Here is a 22,293-nt window from a genome sequence, read left to right on the forward strand (position 1 = left end):
TTTCCATCACTCCATGTGAAATGCAACCACAGAATGGTTGTTCAGGAGGCCCAGCAGGCAGTCTAGCCTTCCTCCTATCACAAGCATCAGAGCTCAGAGCTTTTCTTTCTCCCTCTCCAATAACTAGCTGAGGGTTAGATAAATAGCAGGTGGTATTGAAAATAGTACCCATTCACCACCATGTCGTGCAGCACTTACACATATTATTGCAGCTGGAGGAGGACTAGACAGACATGGAGGGAATGTTGAAGCAGACTACCAGACCATGAGCAAGACAGGGAAACAAGCATGACACAAAAACCTACATTGCTGACTTTATGGAGGTATAGAAAGAGATTTTGTAAGTTGGAGAATTTGGTTAGATGAAGATAGAAGGGACAGGGCTGAAAAACCCCCGGCCAGAGTAAGCACTTAGACAGAAAACAAAAACAAGCTAGATGTTTGAGGTAGGAGGAGGGAGGACAGAGTGAGAAGCATATCATTTGGCTGAAGTGCCTGTAGAGTACTGCATACATTGTCCTCTGTTTCAGTGGAAAGCTTGACAAACTCTTCAGCGCTGCCCACATTTCTTCTCACTCAGTCTGGGTTATGAGAGTTTAGTTGTTTTTCTTAGTGCAACACAGGGAAACTTATGCTCTCCAAAGACAGGTCGGGAGGGAAATGCAACTACATGAATTTTAAGTGTGCCACACTTTATATTAAATGTATAGACAAAGTACTATGTTGTCGATGTCTGCAAGGCTGCAATTCTTTAATTTGATGCGTCAAAGCCTGTTGTGTACATAGAGGTTTGGGATTGGTCCAGAAGATGACAACGACCTCACTAACATATTCTCATCGCAGTTTATCATAATGATTTTGGAGGTGAGTTGTTGGTCTTGCATTAATGGCTGCAACATACCTTGGAAGCGAGTTTGATGATCATTCAAAATCACACCCCACCATACCTATAGTATATTAACAGTTCAAGTCTGTTTTTGTTTATTTTTCTAGCACATTTTAAAATATCTGAATTCAACTTCAATTGCTCTCAGAGGATTGGGTTTTGTGAATTGCAGTTATGAAACATCAAACATGACAAGATTTTTTCGGTTTTGCTGCTCTTGATCGTTGTGTTTGAAAAACTAACTTGTGTTTGTCAAAAATATTTTGATATAAACATCAAAACTTTCTCAGAAAACATTTTCTGCATTAAGGATATTTTCAAAGCAACTCATTTCCCTCAACTGCCAGATAAGATGAATCCGCTTTAAATGGACTCATCTTTGTCTGTCAGTTTGAAAACAGTCCTATGTACATGTTGTTGCTTTTACTTTATTAGATTTTTTGTCAGCATTAATTTAATAAACAAATAAGCATTTGCAACCAAAGGCTCATAGAACTTCACTGTGCCAAAGAGCTGCATTGCTGTCAAAGGATTACAAACACAGTAGTGAGCCCCACAGCTGTGCTGGCTGATATACACTGTGTGTGGAACGCCACATATGCATTTTTATTCCTATTTTACTGTGAGTTAAAAACTGTGGTGCCTGGCTGCTTTGGGAAATTCCTAAACCCTCCTAGAAAAAACAAGCTTTATACAGTAGGTGTGAAGAGGACAAAGAAGAAGTGTGCGTGTGTCTGTCTGTGTGTGTGTGTGTGTGTGTGTGTGTGTGTGTGTGTGTGTGTGTGTGTGTGTGTGTGTGTGTGTGTGTGTGTGTGTGTTTATGTATGTACCCACACATATATGTTATACATATACAGACCAGAACATATACAAGCAATGGCCTGGAAGCATTGAAATGGTAGAGTGACATGCAGCAATGTAGCAGTGCATGGGTTTGGTGCCCTGCTCAAGGGTATCTCGGCAGTGCTCAGGAGATGAACTGGTACTGCTGTGTATTAGTGGGCTTGTATCAAAAATAGGGGAGTTATCAAGTTTTAAGTTTAAAACTAACCTTATCATTACATATACTGTATATAGTCATTATGAACCATAAAGTGATGATTATACATTGAACTGAAGTATTTCCTGCAAACTATATTTTTTGAAACAACCAAAACCCAAAGCCAGAACTTTTTCTTTGACAATAAACGGTGTCAGTTCAGTTCTGTGAAATAAATCTATAATATTTTTGTAATTAACACCATTTATTGTCATTGCAGTGCCTATCGTGTCCACCAGATGTCAGTGTCTGTGACGTACGAGGGCATGAAATGTACTTGATCCCGTCATCTGGGTTTTACTCTCTTTCACACACACACACACACACACACACACACACACACACACACACACACACACACACACACACACACAGGTTCTCTGTGTGTGTGTGTGTGTGTGTGTGTGTGTGTGTGTGTGTGTGTGTGTGTGTGTGTGTGTGTGTGTGTGTGTGTGTGTGTGTGTGTGTGTGTCATGGATGCACGTCAGAGAGCAGGTCAGGTGACTTAAGGCAAGCTGGTGTGTCCGACCAAATGACAGGGATTTGAGGGGGTCTGGCCCACGATAACACCCCCCACCTCTACATTCAGCCTCCATTCACTAAAGCACAGAAGATTAACTCCCTCAGATCTCTCCTCTGTAATTAGGAGCAAACAGGAGGATTCAAAGGAAGTACAGCTTGGAAAAGAAAAGAATTGTAATTCTTAATTTTTTTTTTGATGACACATAATAATCATGATAATCAACATGTTTGCAATGTAATAAGGTTATTAACTCTTAAGTATGATAATTATATTAATCATAATAGCAATTTAGATTCAAATTTTAAGCTCATCCATCAAACAGAAGAAGGCAAATGAGCTTCAAAATAAAATAAAGGATGGTTATTAAATTTACCTTAGCAGTGACGTCCAACATGATGCACAAAATATATTTTTAAGGAAACATCCAGCAAAGGAAAAATAGCACAAAGAGATATCCCTGTAATTGCACCAGCAGGGTTTTGTGTGGCTCTCCTCTGCCTTATTATCTATAAGTTATTCCATGCCCACCTACGGAAAATAAGGCACTTAAAATCAAAGAAAAGAAAAGGAAAAGTTGAGTAGGAGACATAGAAACCCTAGGGGGGCTTAAAACAATATTACAGATAAACTGAATTGAAGGAAAAGCACTCCAACACTTATCAAGTTTTCAACATTTATCAAATGTATAATTATCATGGAAAGAAGAGAAAGTTAATGTTATATTACAACTTCTACCAGGATTAATAAAGTAATTATCTGTCTGTCTATCCATCTATTTGTCTGTCTGTCTGTCTGTCTGTCTATCATCTTATCTACAAATACTATCAATCTGCTCACATCAAACAAATCTATCTATTTCCTTTCCTCAAGTCAATTCTGTCTGCATGCTATTTCAAAATTTACTTTTGACTGACTCTTAATAAGCCCTCTGATGCAGGAATTTCATATGTCAGAGGAAATAAACACACTGTATATACAACATCTAAGCATGGTTTTCACTGGAGGAAATAATAATGTTCCAATTTCGACCAGAAAGAAACAGAATATAGAGTGTGAATTGAATTTTTTTTTTTCTCCTGGAAGATTTTGATTTCCTGGGATTTTATATGAGATGCTCCTGTGATGCAGGGATGGTGCCGAGTCGAGCCCCTCCTCCAAAGGTTGCTCAAGCAGGCAGCATCAACTGTAATCTCAAACCATTGTCCAGAGGATGACTCTGCAGATGAAGGACAGAGACATCAGGACAGATCGCATGTTAGCTGCCAAAGTCTAAGCTTCTCTTTCAGGATGACACACTTCTATATTATCCTGTGTGATTTCACTCTTTGTCATGAAAACTAACAGGATGCAGGACCTGCAAAGAGAGCCATGATGCTGGATTATTCAAATGGAGAGTATCCAAAATGTCATCATGGTGAACTGCAGCATGTGATTGGTGGACGTTGTGTCTGGACAGACAGGTAAAGGCTATCAAAGGCGGGACTAGGGGGAGGGGTTGAATACAGACTGGTGAAGACGGAGAGTATGAGGGCTAAATTTATCCAATGGCTCTGCTGGGGTGGAGCTAATCCTCTTTGCTCTCGAATTATCTGGTCTTTGGATTAGAGAGCTTTGCTTCTATGCAAGACATCTACTCTCTATAATGATGTCCCACAGCAGGCCATACCATGTCCCCCGGTGGGGGTGGTTGAATTGGTGGACTCGTTGCTGTAATAGTGAAGTTTTAATGGTAGAAACATGATTTCACAGTGTTGTCCATAGGGTGACAATCATTGGTGACAAATAACAGATTTTTATCGTGAACTGCTGTAGATATTGATTAGATTAATGATTTATAAGTCAATAAAATAATAAATATCACATCTTTAAGAAAATAGCTCATTAAACATTTTATTTCACTCAAAATATAAAAATAACTAAAAATGTGCTTAATATAAAATTAAAAGCATATATAATAGAATGGCACCTGTCCGTGTGTCATATGTCATATTTTAGATTATTACTGCTGATTTATTAATATAAGCATAACATTTTGTAATAGATTAACTGAAAATGAAAGATGAACAAAAATTTTCTCTCTGATGTTATTAGGACATATTTATCATTGATTACTTAAAATACGATGGGGAAAACCTGAGAAATTCCTGAAAAAGCTCTTACATTTGTATCACTCAAGCACACTGAGATACATTGTGCTTAGATGAGCACAGTGTGAATAACTCAATAAAAATATATTCTGGCCATGTGAGACAGGAGGCAATAACTGCTGTATACCTCTAAAGGTAACGCCTAAATAGTAAAAGCTTAGCATATAATACTGTATACTGTCAGCTGGGAACAGCAGGGCTGCAGTCCTGCAGTGCAATTGTCTCCGTCTGCCCTCTCTACCCTACAAGTCCTTTTATTTTCTCCATGTAAACCACAGGGAATGACATACAGGGCATGAAGACTGTGATTATCCATCTCCAGCAGCAGGTGCCACTCAGACACATCAATAATTGCCCCGCACTCTGCTCGACAAAATGAACCATCGAACCTTCGTTCCTGCAATGAGGAAAGACGAATATTTTAGTCATCTCTCAAAACACGCTCAGGATGGATGTGCAAATACAGCAAAGTAGCAGGCCGAATTCTAACTGAAGGACAAGTAGATGGAGCCTGAAACTGTTGTTGCAGAAAGACATATGCTGGATGATGTCAGTAAGCATTCTCCAATGCCACCACAGCTCACTACTGCAATGACACAAGTAGCAGAAACCACCTATTTGTTGTGCACACTCTCTTGACCTTGATTACAGGCCGCTGACGCCACATATTAACAGCTGCTCTTCTGAAGTGTCCTTGGACAAAATCTCTCCACCAGCTCCAGGACTGCTGTTGTCAGCCAAGAATGACCTCTGACTTCAGAGATCAAGAATATCGCAAAAGTGGAGTGGATCCAGTTGACAGTCACTTCAGCAGAGCCTGTTGCTATTTACACTTGGAGGCTGTACCATTTGTGTCCTGATAGTGGGGGTTAATTCCAGGGAGTTTCCTGTAGAGATGAGCCGTGTTGAGGGAGGGGTGATGGGGGGGATCGTGAGGTTGGATCCTAATCCCTCAGCCCTGGCTGCAGCACGGCCTTAGGATAAACCGACATGTAGGGTTTGGCCAGATGAATATGCAACTTGGACTTTAGGTTTTTTAAATGTCCTTTTTCTCCAGGAGATTTTTATTTTTTTTTTTACATTAAAGTGATGACACCGCTGGTAAGACAACCCCTTCTTCCCTAAACTGTTGGCTGTGCCCTCCTATTGATTTGTTTAACAGGACAAGGGAGAAATAATGTAGGCTTAAAAAATCTCTTTGGTGCCATGCTTTAATTTTCTATTGTCTCATGCAACAGCATTAAAAGAGCTTTCTTTAGTCATTAACATTGCCATGTGTATTACAGAGTCATTTATCAAGGCTATTATTTTTAAATATTTTATCAACTTTAAGTTGGCCTGCTGCATAATTAAAGGTGAAGTGTTATTTATTGTTATTTATTGTCAGGTTAGCAGGCAGGTCGTTTCCAAAAGTCACATAGGGTCATCCTTTGACCTTTCAGTATTCAACACGATGAACTCACTCACTTTTAACTCAATATATCTGTCCTCACTAATAGTCAGACATCCCACACTGCTGATTAGTAGAGTTTCGGTCATGTTAACCTCTAGAAAATATCAGCCATTATTGAGGAAATGTGACATCATTGACATGTAATTTTCATAATTTCCAAGCAAATGATTACTTTTCTTTATACACATGTTTGATACAGATAAAGAATCCAATTAAAGCAGACTGATAAACAAATAGTACAAAGTGTGGATGTGATGCTGCCCTGAGCGACTGATAAATACCTCGTTTGAAAAAAAAGAAGAAGAAGCAAAATTCATAAATAAAAATTAATGCATTTTAGTTTAGAAAATTAAATCTAATTTTGAACACTGTACTTCATTATAAAATAATGTGTATAAAACCGCTGGTCACTTACTTGATTTCTGATTTCTTTACTTCCCAAATATAATGACAGTTTCTATCCAAGTTTCTTGGTGAGAAAACATGGGTGACAAAAGTGAATAAATAAACACAATTCTGAATGGCTACTAATATTGTGCCCTTGAGCAATGCATTTGCAGCTGATGAAAAGAAGGGAGAGCAAGACATTTGGAACTGCACTGTGACTGGCATTGGAAGATTGCACTCATTCTGAATGTATTCCAGTTTGCTGGATGAGTCATAATCAGGCCATAGTGGAAAAGGTCTGCAGCTCCTGGCACCGAAGCAGCTGTTGCTTCTACAGTGCATATCCAACTATTTTTCCAAATGTTTGTCACTACATACATTAATATCTGTCTGCATGTATGGTTCTGTTTATCCCTGCACAACAAGCTGTATGAATTGATTCAGTGCAGGTGCCAGTTTCACATCAGTCAAGCTGATAAACACTCTGAGTGAATAAAAGGTCACTTGTGAGATTGAGATATTTTTTAATAAATTACAGAATGACCTCTAATATTCTTGTTGAGGCTCAGACATTGATTTTTATGACTCAAATGGGATCTTTGATTTTTTTAACACAAGGGTTGCTGTTAAGGAGGGCAGACTGTGGCTTTGTGTTTGTTGGGGTAAAGAGGTTCAAGTTGGTACATTGATAAACACAAATACAAATCAATATGTTAGACAAGAAGGAAAAGGGAGGAAGAAGGAGGGAAATTAATAGAGGCAGCAGGGCTGTTATGTAAGCACCAGCTGTGTGTGCTGTAGCAGGATGATGAATGCAACACAGCCTCATTCAGCCAGACCAGCACCCACCGTCTCACTCTCCCTCTCCTGAATTATTCATGTTGTATTATTCACATTATTCAAAGAAACCGAAAAAAAACCAAACATGTTTAGTACCAAAATCTGACCATTATTTTCAGAAATAAAAGTAAATAATGTACACATTTAACTCTGACTGTGAGATTGTTTCTAAGTACACACCCAGAAGCAGCGAATACATTTCAGTACTTCAATCCCGGCTCCATAATCCACCACCACCATCAGACAACTTTATGAGACTCATGATGAAACAATAATGTGAGGCAATGAGGACGAAATGAAAAAAAAATCTGAAATCCTAATCTGGATTAAATTACAGCAACTCCAAACCAGAACAGACCTGGACAATCCATCCACGCGCCTGTCAGACAACAATACAAGCATAAAAAAGTGACATCCCAGGAATATTGGATTTGTTTGGGATGGATAATTGGTACAAACTAATTTGTGTCCATGAACAAGAAAACATATACTGTAACACTTCCAAAGATTTGGATGAGATTGTGGAGCAATGATACATACTTTTTTTTTTTACATGTAAAAATTTAAAAAATGATTGACTAAAATAATTATGTTAAATCAAGAGTGTTTCTTATTTATTTCCCGTCAAAATCAGTTTCAGAAACCATTAAGAGCCAAAACCTTAGCTTCTTCTAAACAACTGGTCAGCGTTTCTCCTCTTTATTTTATTGAAATACAGATGTTAAATGTTACGTGCCCTTTTTAAGAGGAGTCAGACTCCTTTACTAATCTTTCACAACATGTAGGGCATAGGTATGAGGTAGTGGTTTATCTCCAGGAGTGGACAATGTAGTTTATTAGAATTATAAAGTTTTAGTTAAAATACAAGAAATTAATTTTTTTGGTCACACGTAGATAGACGTAGATATTGTACATTTAACATTTAACAAATCAGTAAATTACTCCTCTCTCTACTGTTGCCACTGTTACTCCATTTAAGAATATGACATTATTAGCTCATTTTACCTTTGACCATTACTCTGTAATGCCTTGTGTAGAAGTTGCATCCCTAGCTTTAAAGGTATTACTGTCATGGCGCCCTTGAAAAATGCACTGAAGCATTCCACTGTTAATACAGAGCAGTTGTAAGAGATATAAGTAAAAACTTGATCACATTATGTCAGACTGTGCACACAAAAGTTCAATTAAGATGTGTCTTATTTCACATCTTAATAGACTCACCCTTTAAGTAAGTCACATTCTCTCTAATGTTCAGCTATGCAGCTTGGTCATCAGCCACTAATTTTCCAGTGCATCATTTGTTATCTCTAAATTACACAGGTCCGAGCCTTGGGCTAGCAGTTGTTGAATTTCAAAGAATCTGTCCATGACTTCACTGTGTATGAATTCATTATGTCAGAGACGTGTGTGTGTGTGTGTGACAACCAGGAGAATCCCTAAAATGCAATCACACTTGAATTGGTGCTTCTGGCCTCTGCAGAAATCAAGACAGGTCTGAGTCATAGTTGCAGCAGTGCCGAGTGATGGATCAAAATGGCGCCAGAGTGTTTTAGCAGGGAGCCAGATGAATGGATTATCTGGTCGTGTAGAAGGGATGAGGGATACAAGGGATACCGAGGCTCCTGAACAGCTCTCTCGTACTTAATGGCACAACAAGTATTACGTATTTCAAGTCATTTGGTTATTAGTGAATCAGATTGTCATAAAAGAAAAAATTGTAGATGATAAACGGTGATAAAAAAGAAAATAACATAAAGGGAAAGCAGTATCTTGCCCTCCCGTGAGTGCATGAAATGATTTTCCAGGAGTTTGTCCTTGTTGAAAGTCGATATAATACTGAGCCCTTAATGCTTTTATAATATGAATAATATGAAGCTCTTTGACACCGTAATTGTAACATGACTTGACTGGTCACAAGCTCTACCAGAGGACAGATGCGTCTTCTTCACTGTTATGTTTGCAGACTTTTTCTGATGCTGTTGTGTGCATTGTGTTTCAGGCTCAGCATGCAGCACTGTAATAAACCAAAAAAGCCAATAGACATTTATCACAGCTGTTGAGGCTTTAAATTTGAAGCAGCGACTCATCTAAAGGTCAACTTTGAGAACACCCGTGTTTACTTTGGTGGTGGAATCCAGGTGATTGCTGCCATACTGACTGTAAATCACAGCTCCTTGGATGATTATGCCATTATAGGTGACGACTTCCTCAGAGTACGACGGCTAAAAGGCAAAGTCAGTCCAGCTCCTCATACCCCCAACAGGAGCCATGGATGACCCTTATCACAACAACGTGAACCAGCAGATGACAGAGGGTGGAGAATACCCCTACACCCAGGATGGAGGAGGTCAGGACGGATACCCTTACCATAAAGACTACACTGGAAAGGATGATGATGCCGCCAGTGATGCTACTGAGGGCGCAGACGATGATGAGCAGATGTATGAGGGGGAGTACCAGGGCATCCCCCACCCCGACGAGATCAAGGAGGCTCGGCGAGCAGCTCGGATAGAGGCCAGAAGGAAAGCTCGTCTGGCTGGCCAGCAGGAGGAGGAGGAGGAAAATCTTCCAGAGCAGTATGAGACCATCATGGAGGAATGTGGCCATGGGCGCTTCCAGTGGATGCTGTTCTTCGTGCTGGGCTTGGCACTAATGGCTGACGGCGTGGACGGCTTTGTGGTGGGCTTCGTCATGCCCAGCGCTGAGAAAGACATGTGTATATCTAACTCTGACAAAGGACTACTGGGTAAGTGACAGCGAAGGATGTGTTATGTTTGTGAAGTTCAGTATCTTAAAGTTTAAATTTTTAGCATCCTAATATTTAAACCCCACTTGATCCAAGCAACAAATATACCAAATGATAATGGAATAGATGATAACTCCATCAGTGCGCATTTACAGCATTTTTTAGATACAAAATGCAATACTGGGCATCAGAATGATTGTCTTAGAACAATATGGATGTCTATACAAACTTCGGCGCCGTGACTTGAGCCATAAATATCTGATTCATTATCCAACATACTACAACCTTTGGAAATCTACTATATAACTCCAGCTACATAAATAGTGTAGTCCCAAAGTGTTCCAGTCTCCTCTTACAAAGAAAGAACTCATCAGTGAAAACAATCTCATGTTGCAGTTTATGAACAGAACCCACATTATTTGTAAGGAGATCGTGGGTTTAAAGTGAGCCACTGGAAAGAGGGGTCTGGCATCAGCGATGGAAATGTCTTGAGGATAACTAAGAGGAATTCCACTAAAACTGGTTGATTGTCCCTGTGGCGTATACAATGGGAAGATTTAAATCTGTTGATTCAAGCTTGTAAATAAGACATGGCTTTTCATATAACCTGAAATTTCCTTGAAGATGAACCTCAGCCTCAGAAAGGTGACGATCTCAAATACCTTTCAGTAATTTCCTTGAAAACAACTTCCACATATAGACGTACAGTATCATCCATGTGTGAAGGGCCAATTTTTGTTATTAATCATTTTTGTTACATTATCTTAAATTTTCAGAAATTGAAGTTGACATTGTCTCCTGATCACACTTGTGTTTGTGACAAATGTCTTCATGGATTACAAGAGACAGCTTCATCAGGAAAGGGAAAGCAGTTCAACACTAACTTTAGTTGTGCGACTCCCAGGTTGGAGGTTGGACACTAGACAAATGAAAATGTTAAATGTAAATTAAACCAGAAACAATGCAGTCACAGACTGCAACATCCCGCAACACCCCTGAATTCAAAATTTTACCTTGACCTACTTGCACAGGTCAAAGATCGAAGCTAGTGCTCTGACCTACTTTCATTGATCAAAGCAGTAGCTTTGATTTATGGTCTTACTTACGCTGGCCTTCTCCTTCATCTTTCTATCTTATCCAATTCCTGAGTGTACAAAGGGTTGAAATTTGACCTTGATTGACTTTTATCAAGGTCAGGGTCATCATCTCATTTTTGTCCCCTTTGTCACCCGTATAATGTGCTTTTTGTTTCATCTTTCTATCTGCAACGGTTAGTCCACCAAGATATTTGGTGGACTAACGAATGGACAAACACACGAACACTGACTATTACAAAACATCACTGCTTTGAAGCGGGATGTAAAAACCATAAACAGGTAGATTTCACAATACAGTACTCTTAACAAAAAAAGAGAATAATTGGGAGACTGTTCAGATGTATATTTTTAAAATTCAGCATAATGCTTTTCACCAGTTGAGTCACTTCTTTTTCATATTTGAACCTGAGTTTCTGCAAAGAAATGTGATGTTTTTTCTGTCACCTGTGACATGCTATTTCTACATGTGGAACAAGAGTGTGACAAATGCCATTTGACAAAGTTATCACCTCTGTTCATACATGCAAAGCATATAAAGTAATTCCAATTATCACAGTTAATGTTTATGTTCTTGAATGACGTTTTGCCTGTGAAACCAAACTTTGTCAATATACCTGAATGTAATTGAGCACGCCATTTCCTTTAGGCCAGTTATCTTGTTTGACTTTTCCCCAAATATGAAATGACAACAATTAACAGACCCAATACAGATGATTTCAGGCTATTAAAGTTTGCTCCTAACTCTGTGGTGACAAAACTGTAAATCACAGCCTCTTATTTCTGAGGGCTCTTGTGTAGCCGATGTAGCTGATTGCACATCGCTCATTATATCTGAACACCACACCCATGGGATGAAGCATCATGAGAAGCTGATGAAGAGCCTGGGGGTGATCGCGTTCCGAGTGTGTTCCCAGGCTAATATGGAGCATGTTGCAGCCGTCAGAGATCCTTGCGGCCTGCAGCGCGTGGTGCTGAGCTGTCAGACACGCTTCAGGCCTCTCACAGCCTGTGGTAACAGGAATAGGGCCCGGTGAAAATGAAATCACAGCGTCTGTGCAAAGAGGGAGCCGAACACTGATCATTGGTGGAGAATATGAAGTAGATCTGCAGAATGCTCCTGTCTGATTCACACTCATGCTCTGTTCACCAGACGCACAGGAGCAGGCATGTTTAATCTCTGCCTCTGTGTCTCAGGTATGGAACAGACTACAAAACAGTTTCTGAAAAGGAGGAGGCTGTTTGGTGCACTTAATTGTGCTTCATTGTTGAATCCATAGAGGGGAAGAGATTTGATGGGATGCACAACGTTAGAGGGGAAAGAAGAGAAAATTTTACCAGGGTCTGAATCTCCTGCTTGTTCACATTTGAAGTTTACTCCAAAGGAAATTGAGTTAGTGATGTTTTTGCACGGCAATGTCTGTGTGGATGTCCGTTTAAATGTTTTTTTTCTTTTCCTTTAATCAATTTTGACTTGGTTTTTTTTTAACATTTTGTCTGCTGGGCAGCGTCAGCTTCATGGCTGATGCACATTATCCATCTCTTCTTCTATTTCCTCCAAGAAAACTCTCTTGTCCTGTGTCTCCTGTCTCATCTCCCTTCCCAAATTGCTTTCTTGGCTTTGTTGGTCAATTTTACAGCATCATTGAACAAACTCCTGTTGAAGTGTCAAATCTGATAATATCCCATTAGTTTACTACCTTTTCTCTTACCTCAAAACTTTTTTATATATTAACAATCTGGAATTAGTTTTCTTTGTTGGCTCAGAGAGCTACACAGTGATGCATATTCATAAATGTCAGTCATGATATCATTCTATGTCAGAACCGTTACATGCAGCATTACTTATTTATAATTTAAATATTTTATGAAAATGCAAGATGAGGAGATGTCACTCACAAACTTTTGGGGCTTCCAGGCGAACACTTCTGCGTTGCTAAATGTAAAAGTACAACATTTGTATAGCAACCGTGTGCCAGTGGGAAAGAGCTCTCGGGACAAGCTACTTTCAGACTCTTTCCAAGAATTCAATGTGTTTATTCAGTCTGATATAAACAGTAAGAGAACAGACCTACTATGAAAATGGAGAAGATTGTAACTTGAAGGCTTTTAATTGTTAACAAGACATTGTGGAACCACGCTGCCGGCTGTCCATTGTTCAGTATTCATAAAACTCTTGTTATACTCTGGGATGATGCTACAACATGGGAAGCTTAATTTGTAATATCTGCAATAAAACAAATTTTTAAACAAAGCCATCTGTACATTCATAGAAGCCTCACATCTGTTAGGACAGGGTTATCATTCTTTAAGTGTCACATATTCATGTTTGGTGGATACTTAATTTCTTCAGGTTTTTTCACTGTAGATTCGTTGTGACGTGCTGAAGGTGTTAACAGTACTTTCACATTTAAAACTGCAAGAAAAAGGAGAAGTCTGTAACCTCTAGGGATTCTGTGTTTTCACCGTGCTCAAGGACACTTTAACAGGCAAATATACAGTAAGCCTGTTGCTGCAGGGGATGATCCTGAAGGACAGGTTTTAAATTCACAAGGCTAGTCTGCCCCTCTGTCTATGTACATTTATATCCTTAAGCAACAACTTGGCGATGATATTAGCTGACATGACAGCCTTGACTCTTTGTCTCCTGATGCCCTGAGCAGTCTCCTGTTGAATGACAGGGGTGTGTAGCTTGGCGTGTGGGCACTGGAGCATTTCGATCGTCTAGTAATCCACAGGGAAGTTGCACGCTGTGGCTCCACATGCTGTTAAGCTGCTTAGTCCCACTGTAATTAGGGCTGTGTGTAGTAAAAACATAAAGCAGGCAGAAGGTACGAGTCCTCAGGTTTAAACAATGCTCAGAAGAGAAGAGCCAACATTGGAGTCCCAACCCTAGCAGTAGGGGAGCATATTTCTCTTTTAGGTACATGTAAACGATACACATAAATATTATCTTTCTGATGCAATAGCAGGCAGTCCAGTTGGTCACTACTGAGACCGTAAATGAATGGCAGAGTCAACCTCCAACATAATTTCCCTTCATGATTAATAAATTATCTATCTCCTGCAGCGCACATGCTGGGATAGTTTCCAGGCCACTGTGGCCTTATATATGTAGAATCTCAAAAAGAAGAGGAAGGAAACACAAAAGTCACGTATGAATATAGCTGAAAGCTGATTGATTAACATTGAAGGGCTTGTCATCAGTGAGGATGCAGCACACTGATGATGTTGAGCCGCCAGTGGTCATTCAAAGGTAAAGGGAGCCCCCTAGTGGAGATTAATACTCTTGTTTTTCATTTTCATTCTAAAACCAGTCCTTCAATCCACTGATGTCCAACTGTCTATAGATGAAAGTACATCAAGATTTTATGGATTATGGGAGTAAATAGTTCAGTTGTGTAAAGGTTAAAAGTCACAATATAATGTGTTTACCTTGTGTGTATTTGTAGGTCTGCTGGTGTATGTAGCCATGATGGTTGGGGCACTGGTATGGGGGGGTCTGTGCGACAAGATGGGGAGGAGGAAGTGTCTGATCTACGTCCTCACCATCGACCTGCTCTTCTCGTTCCTCTCCTGCTTCGCTCAGAGCTACGGCTTCTTCCTCTTCTTTAGGTTCTGCTCTGGTTTCGGGTGAGACACATCAGCATTCCGTTTGCTTCTCTTGAATCAAGTATATATAAATATATTTATGTAGTTATATATTTATGAAATAACTGATCTTTGCCATGAATAATTCTTGTATCAAAACAAATGCTCCTGTAATCTCTGTATTTATGTTTCAAAATCATTGAAAAAATGACAGTGCTTGCAAGATATATATATATATATATATATATATATATATATATATATATACAGTATACCTTTATATACACACACACAAACACACACACACACACACAGCCTATGGCTCAGGGCAACATCACAATAAAGGTCTATCACAATACCATGTTATTGTACAATAAATCAGAATAAAAACATGTGATCATGATCATATTGAAATACGTATTCATAACCGTTAAGTGTCACTCATGATTCGTGTGATTATTTTGAATTCAGATTCGTTCACAGTAGACTTTTTCTCCTTTTAATTTAATCCTAGAGGAGAATTAAAAGTCATTTCAAGGACCTCTCAACCAGTTTTTCAGCATATCCAACCACAACAGTCAGAATCAGCTGTTGATGTTGACGATCCACTGTACGGTACTATAGCATGTAACATGTATAGGAAGAGGAGGAGTCAATCAGGGGCAAAGTTGGTCATCAGAGATCTAGCCTGTACTTTATCATCCATGATTAAGTTGAAATTGGGGGAAGGCAGCGGTGCTGCTCGGCCGGGGTTGTGGCAGAAAGGGGAACTGCAATGGCCGGATATGGCAACGTGCTTTGGTTAGCATCTCCTATGTACGTATCTTGAGGACTATAGCATATTTACACACACATACAGAGTACACACACACACACACACACACACACACACACACACACACACACACACACACACACACACACACACACACACACACACACACACACACACACACACACACACACACACATAGTGATAACAATAATAATACAATGCTTTTCAGATGCATGTTTGTTCAGTTCAACAGAGTAGTTCTTTATCATACCAAGTAATAGAAGTGAACATAGCTTGTATTAAGTTTAATGTGGGCTTTACTGCAGGCTTCTTGCTGTCCTCAGCACCTCAGTGTTATGCACAGATTGATTTTGCAGTTTTTAAAGACACATTAATTTTCACAATGATTGCACCATGAGTGTTCTCAGACCTGCAGTATTGAAGTCAAAGTTTATTGCTAAGCTAAAAGAAAAAAACTACAAGGTCACCATAATAAAACATTCAGCTGTTGCAGATTCTCTAGGATAATGAGCCCCACGTTAGTCATCAATGCGCTATTTCGCTGGCTTCACAAACCACAAAGAACAGGCAGACTCCTCAACCCTGAATTAGATTTATCACCATAATAAAAAAAATATCTCTTAATCTTTCAAATTGCCAATGACCATTACCTGGATTTTTCACTGACTTCTATTGCATATGATGACCAAATCTCTGAATGTGAGATACGATACGTTTTCAGTTTGCGTGAATGGTCCTGACTGACAGACCTCTAACAGCAGATCCATCCATTCCTCTTCTTCAGGCTGTTAACTTGTCTGTTTTGGTTGCTGCTCCAACTGAATTTGCTTTTCTATAGAATGTTAGGGAATTTTTGGATAAGAAAATTTTATATAGTTTTATATCATGGACTGAGAGATACAGTAATCATCGCAGTAATGTAACTTTTGCTGAAAGTTTTTAGAATCATGACAGTAACAATCCCGCAACATTAGCTCTAAACAATAGTTCACAGTAAACACCAGAATTTAAATCAACCTATCCTGTACATCATTGGACAACAATGGACAGAATTCCATGTTTCATACACAAAAGGGAAGGCTTTCTGTTTTGCTGATGTCTTCTGATTCCTCCCTTAGCATCGGCGGCTCCATCCCAATAGTGTACACCTACTTCACTGAATTCCTGCAGCTGGATAAGCGTGGAGAGCATCTGAGCTGGCTGTGCATGTTTTGGATGCTTGGCGGCCTCTATGCTTCCTTCACTGCCTGGGGGATCATTCCTCACTATGGTAACAGACACTGACAAGCTTAATCAGACAGCTAGCACCGCATGTGATGGCTTTTAGTGAGTAATTATTCGCTGTAGAAGGACTTGATTGTTTAAATATGAGATTATTTTCTCCTTGGTCGGCACAGGCAATATTTTTGTCCCCTTAAAACAATCATAACAATTCATGGTAAAATATGTCACAACTTTGCCACTATTAGAGAATTATTATATATTGTGGAAGTCCATAAATAAAAATACATCTATCTCTAATTGAATTTCCAAATTTAAATCTATGTCAAGTTTCAGTTGTAGAAGACTCATTCAAAACAAGTCAAGATTTTTGTTGCACCACAGTATGGAAATGATTTTGAAAACATGCCAGCTGCGAAGCTTCTTGAATTATTAACATTTTATCTAACTTTTTTTTTTTTTTATCTTACAGGCTGGGGCTTTGCCATCGGTTCAGAGTTCCAGATGCACAGCTGGAGATTATTTATTTTTGTGTGTCTCTTCCCGACACTGGCTGCGCTTGTTGGAGTTGTTTTCATGCCAGAGAGCCCTCGTTTCCTCCTGGAGGTCAGATCCGGCATCATCAGATTAAAATGTGCAGGATTAAAGCATATATTACAGTTTAGTAAGCTTCAAATGCAAAATTTAAGAACACATTTAAGTTTAATCCAAATGCATGAATTGATTAAGAGTAACCTAAAAATAAAATATAGACTTTATATTCTTGAAGTCATTATGGTTATGGAATGTAGCAGACATCAAGCTCTGCTATTGGTTTAGCATAGTTAGTCACCAGCCATGAGAGCAAAAACCCCACTGCCAATTAGAAACCTCACAAGAACACTGTTAATTAACTGAATTATGTGCCAAAAAAATTAGAAAATTTTGCCCACAACCTTGAGAGGTGTGACAGAAAGCTCTTGTAGTGTTTGAAGTACTGGTAGTTGGTGGTTGCATGTACTTTTGTTTGTTTCTTCAGAATGCCCGACATGATGAGGCGTGGATGATCCTTCGACAAGTTCATGACACTAACTGGAAGGCGAAGGGAGAACCTGAGAGAGTTTTCACTGTATGTCTTCATTCACAACCACACATACATCTGCCTAGAGGTTATTACAGCGGATTTCCCGAAATAACATGATTGGAATCATCCATTTAGTTGTAAGACATGACTGTAAGTCAGTCAACATGTCCCAGCAGGAAAATACTGGAATAATTGTTAAGGATGGCTGCAGTGCATACAGTAAATGCTGTATGTACTTCGGTCTCTCTCACACATACCGACTGATTGGAACAAGTGTATGCTATGGAGCAGTCAGTCCTTTTTTTTTTTTTAATTTCCTCCTCAGTAAAAGATATTTATAGGAAAAAGTTTTAATAATGTGACATTTCAATGTCACATTGGCATCTGTCTGTGTCAATAATGAAAACCATACTTCTGCTTTTCCTTCTGCTTATCAACTGAAAAGGGACTTATATAGGTGGAGACCATGTTTATTACACCCTTTTAAAACTGCTGGAATTTATCATGTGTCTTTATGAAGGTGACAAATATTAAGACACCACAAACTCAGGATGATGAGTTCATAGAGATCCAGAGTGATACTGGAACTGCCTTCCAGCGCTGGACTGTCAGACACATGACAATGCTGCAACAGGTCTGCAGATCACTCCAATGCTGGATGATTCAAATTTAGTGTGGAAAATGATTTCATCGCTATTATTTTGCTGAATTTACAAGTCTGTCTTGTTTTTCCTTTTTGCTTTTGTGTCTGCTTTCCAGGTGATGGCTAACATGATGTCACTGTCAGCTCCAGAGCTCAGGTTGCAAGGGCTCTTCTTGGTCATTGTCTGGTTCTGCTTGGCATTCAGGTAGCAGTAATGTCCTTTATCCTGTCCAAACCACATTGAGAATTAAATCAAAAAATATGGTGGCATCCATGCCAATAATTTTTCAAATCATGAATTTTTAAACATTTCCATACACTAAAAAAATACCCCTGTGATTAAATGTAAACATGCAGATCATTTTATTTAATGGGCTCAGATTTGTATGCCTTAATGTGTATCAGCTACCACGGGCTGGGAGTTTGGTTCCCTGATATGATCAAATACATGCAGTACGAGGAGTATGAGTCTAAAGTCAGAGTCTTCCATCGGGAACGGGTCGAACGTTTCCACTTCAACTTCTCTCTGGTCAACCAAGTCCATCGTGAAGGAGAGTACATCCATGACAAGTAACTTTCCTCTGTAACACCCCACATACACATTCACGTTATATTTAAATTCCACAACAGTATTGAATGATGCAATCTCTTTTTCATCTAGATTTGCAAACATTGAGATGAAATCTGTAAAGTTTGAGGATTCTCTGTTTGAAAACTGCTACTTTGAGGATGTCAAATCAACCAACACCTTCTTTGAGAATTGCACCATCAAAAACACCATCTTCTATAACACAGGTATCATGCAGAGGGATTGGGATAAAAATGTTAAGAGTTTTATAATGCTGATTCCATAAAGTTTAAGGATAAACAAAAGCTAATCAGTAGTCTAAAATATATATCAAAATGTGTTTCCCCAAAACAGACACATTAGTCAAAGGATTAATGCTGTCTTTACAAAATATGTATCCTAGAGCACCTTAGAAGAAAACGATTCTGCAGTTAAATGAAAACTATAAATCAAAAGCTGTTGCATCCTTTTATTGCTCTTTTCTGTTTAGATCTCTGGCAGGAAAAGTTTAAAGACTGTCGAATGGAGAACACCACCTTTCTCCACCCAAAGAAAGGCTGTCATCTGAACTTCCAGGAAGAGAATGATATTGTCATCTACATGGTCAGCTTCCTGGGTAGTTTGGCAGTGTTGCCTGGCAACATCATCTCAGCATTGTTCATGGACAAGATTGGAAGAATCAGAATAATAGGTGAGATGGGCAGTGTCTGTCTGCCAACCTCTGACATATTAAACAGGTACCTGATCTACTGATCTGTAACCTATCGTTCTGTCCAGGTGGATCTATGCTGGTTTCGTCTGCCTGCACGTTTCTGTTGCTGCTGAGTTTCAGTCAAGGAGCTGTTATATGTTGGCAGTGTCTCTTCTATGGTGCCAGTGTAGCAGCCTGGAATGGACTGGAGGTCATTTCTGTTGAACTCTATCCCTCCTCTAAAAGGTACACCCAAACTCTTACTACTGGAAAAAGGTCCAGTGTACCTTGTTCCATACAGCTTCATGTCATTTGGGCATTTTCAAACTCCATTGAGAGATAGTATAGTTTAGAGGGACAACGAGAGATGTGTGAGGCAGCAAAAGTGAAAACACAAAGGGTGACAGAAGGAACCAAACCCTTTGCCACCACCACTTCATCCTTCATTCAAAAATTAGAAATTTGAGTTGACCTCTATATTTGTGTGTTGAATATATCAGAGTGGAAAAACAATTTTCCCTACAGGGAATTAAAATACTTGCTGTTTCGAGGTGTTTTGTGTTTTTGTGGCGTTTGCCTGTTCTCTCCCCGTGTCTGCGGTTCTCCGGGGTTTTAGAAGAAGAGTGAAATGAAAAAAGGATTTATGGTTCTCACCTTTTCTGTTGTTTGAATCTGCAGAGGGACGGCATTCGGCATCTTGAATGGGATCTGTAAGTTTGCAGCCATCATCGCCAGCTTCATTTTCGCAGCCTTTATCGGCATCACAAAGATCGTCCCCATCTTCCTGGCCTTCTCTGCTCTCGTCTGCGGAGGCGTGGTAGCGCTAAAGCTACCCGAAACCCGGGAGAAAATCCTCTCTTGAATCGCCAAACTCCAGCAGCCTTCAGGCTCCCACCACAGCAGCTATATTGAGAGGTTCTTGGGGAAATAAAAGCTTTAATTGACAAATGAGAAAAATGGAAAGCTGAGGGCGAAAGGTCACGCTGTGCTGGCTGTGTTTATGAACCTGTTTTGGTTAAGTCTGATTAAAAATCTTGAAAACCCGTCTGGTTGCCTATGTGAACCTGTGGTTGCTCTGTACTCCCTCGGGCTGCCCAGCATTTCTGTCACACTGTAGAAAATTATTGTTTGTCATTTCCTATTTATCAGTGATTCTTATCCTCCGATCACAATCACACACAATCCTGAAGCATTTATTTAGTATGAAGTTTGTGTAAAGAAAAGATTAATAAGAGATGAAGATGTGTCTGTATTTGAAAGGTGATGTAGTTCATGTGACCATGTTGTGCTTTGCGTTCATTCCCTGCTGGAAAGAGAGAGGTCTTAGAGTCACAACTTGAATTTGATTTTAACTCTGTCCTATTTGCTGCCAAGACTCAGCAGCTTTGACTCTGCCGGTGTTGTTATTCAAAGAAAACTGTTTTTTCGTTCACCAAGTCTTTATCTATTTTCTCCTATTATGTGCTGTAAATAGGCCTCTCTAGTTCTCATGTGGTTTCTTGGTTTGTTCTCTCTAAACATAAATATGTATTGACCATTTTATCAATTGCAGGATTTATTTCAAATTTATTTCCTGTTCATTTCTTCCAACCTGAACAGCAGCTGGATTTTCCCCCAGCTTGTCATATTATCCTCAATTGACACATTTTATCTGTTCTTATCTGTAGACCTGTGTTCTGTAGGTGGTGATGATGTAGAAACAGTTGTATTTGTCACATCTTGTTATGACAAACTGTAAGGAATTGTTCTGTTTGTTTGTTCATTTATTTTTCATCTTTTTTCTAAAAAAGAGAAAGATATTAAACTATGAAATTAGATGTTTTGCTATGATGCTCGTATTTTCCCATTTCAGATGATCAACAGTTTTCCGTTTCTTGTTTCATTTCTTATATGCCAAGGATTCTGTGTGTGTGTGTGTGTGTGTGTGTGTGTGTGTGTGTGTGTGTGTGTGTGTGTGTGTGTGTGTGTGTGTGTGTGTGTGTGTGTGTGTGTGTGTGTGTGTGTGTGTGTGTGTGTTTGAGGGGGTGGGGGGCTTTACTGAATCACAGCAGTTCAGTAAAGCAATTTCCCTCATCATTAATGAAGTATCTATCTATCTGTCTGTCTGTCTGTCTGTCTGTCTGTCTGTCTGTCTGTCTGTCTGTCTGTCTGTCTGTCTGTCTGTCTGTCTGTCTGTCTGTCTGTCTGTCTGTCTGTCTGTCTGTCTGTCTGTCTGTCTGTCTGTCTATCATCTATCTACAAACACTATCAATCTGCTCATATCAAACAAATTTTCTCCATTTAAAATAACTACAATTCTTTTAGATGGATGGATGGATGGATGGATGGATGGATGGATGGATGGATGGATGGATGGATGGATGGGCAGCAGGCGGTCGGACAGACAGACAGACAGACAGACAGACAGACAGACAGACAGACAGACAGACAGACAGACAGACAGACAGACAGACAGACAGATAGATAGATAGATAGATGCATTATAATGTTTTATGTATATAACAGAATGGAGGATTGTCAGTTTTCATTGTGCTCTCGATGAAGTGTTAAAAAATGAAGGTCGGCTCGGCAAGGAACCTTAAAAAGAATTTAATAGTTAGAACTC

At 39.4% G+C, this 22,293-nt stretch overlaps 1 protein-coding gene across 2 annotated transcripts; it reads left to right on the plus strand.

Moving 5' to 3' along the window:
- Positions 1-5,562: 5,562 nt before the first annotated feature.
- On the plus strand, positions 5,563-21,503 carry sv2ba (synaptic vesicle glycoprotein 2Ba). Of its 2 annotated transcripts, none has more exons than XM_068313752.1 (13): positions 5,563-5,696; positions 9,275-10,021; positions 14,568-14,748; positions 16,621-16,772; positions 17,196-17,329; positions 17,742-17,831; positions 18,307-18,420; positions 18,546-18,634; positions 18,835-18,999; positions 19,091-19,224; positions 19,488-19,688; positions 19,775-19,934; positions 20,367-21,503. In XM_068313752.1, the coding sequence occupies exons 2-13, from the start codon at positions 9,544-9,546 to the stop codon at positions 20,548-20,550; spliced, it is 2,082 nt and encodes a 693-aa protein (XP_068169853.1). In that variant the 5' UTR covers positions 5,563-5,696; positions 9,275-9,543; the 3' UTR covers positions 20,551-21,503. The 2 variants fall into 2 exon arrangements, with proteins under 2 accessions (XP_068169853.1, XP_068169860.1); XM_068313759.1 differs by having other exon boundaries at positions 5,583-5,696; positions 9,472-10,021.
- The last annotated feature ends 790 nt before the right edge of the window (positions 21,504-22,293 follow it).

The sequence above is a fragment of the Antennarius striatus genome, chromosome 1, assembly GCF_040054535.1.
Source record: "Antennarius striatus isolate MH-2024 chromosome 1, ASM4005453v1, whole genome shotgun sequence".
Classification (NCBI taxonomy): domain Eukaryota; kingdom Metazoa; phylum Chordata; class Actinopteri; order Lophiiformes; family Antennariidae; genus Antennarius; species Antennarius striatus.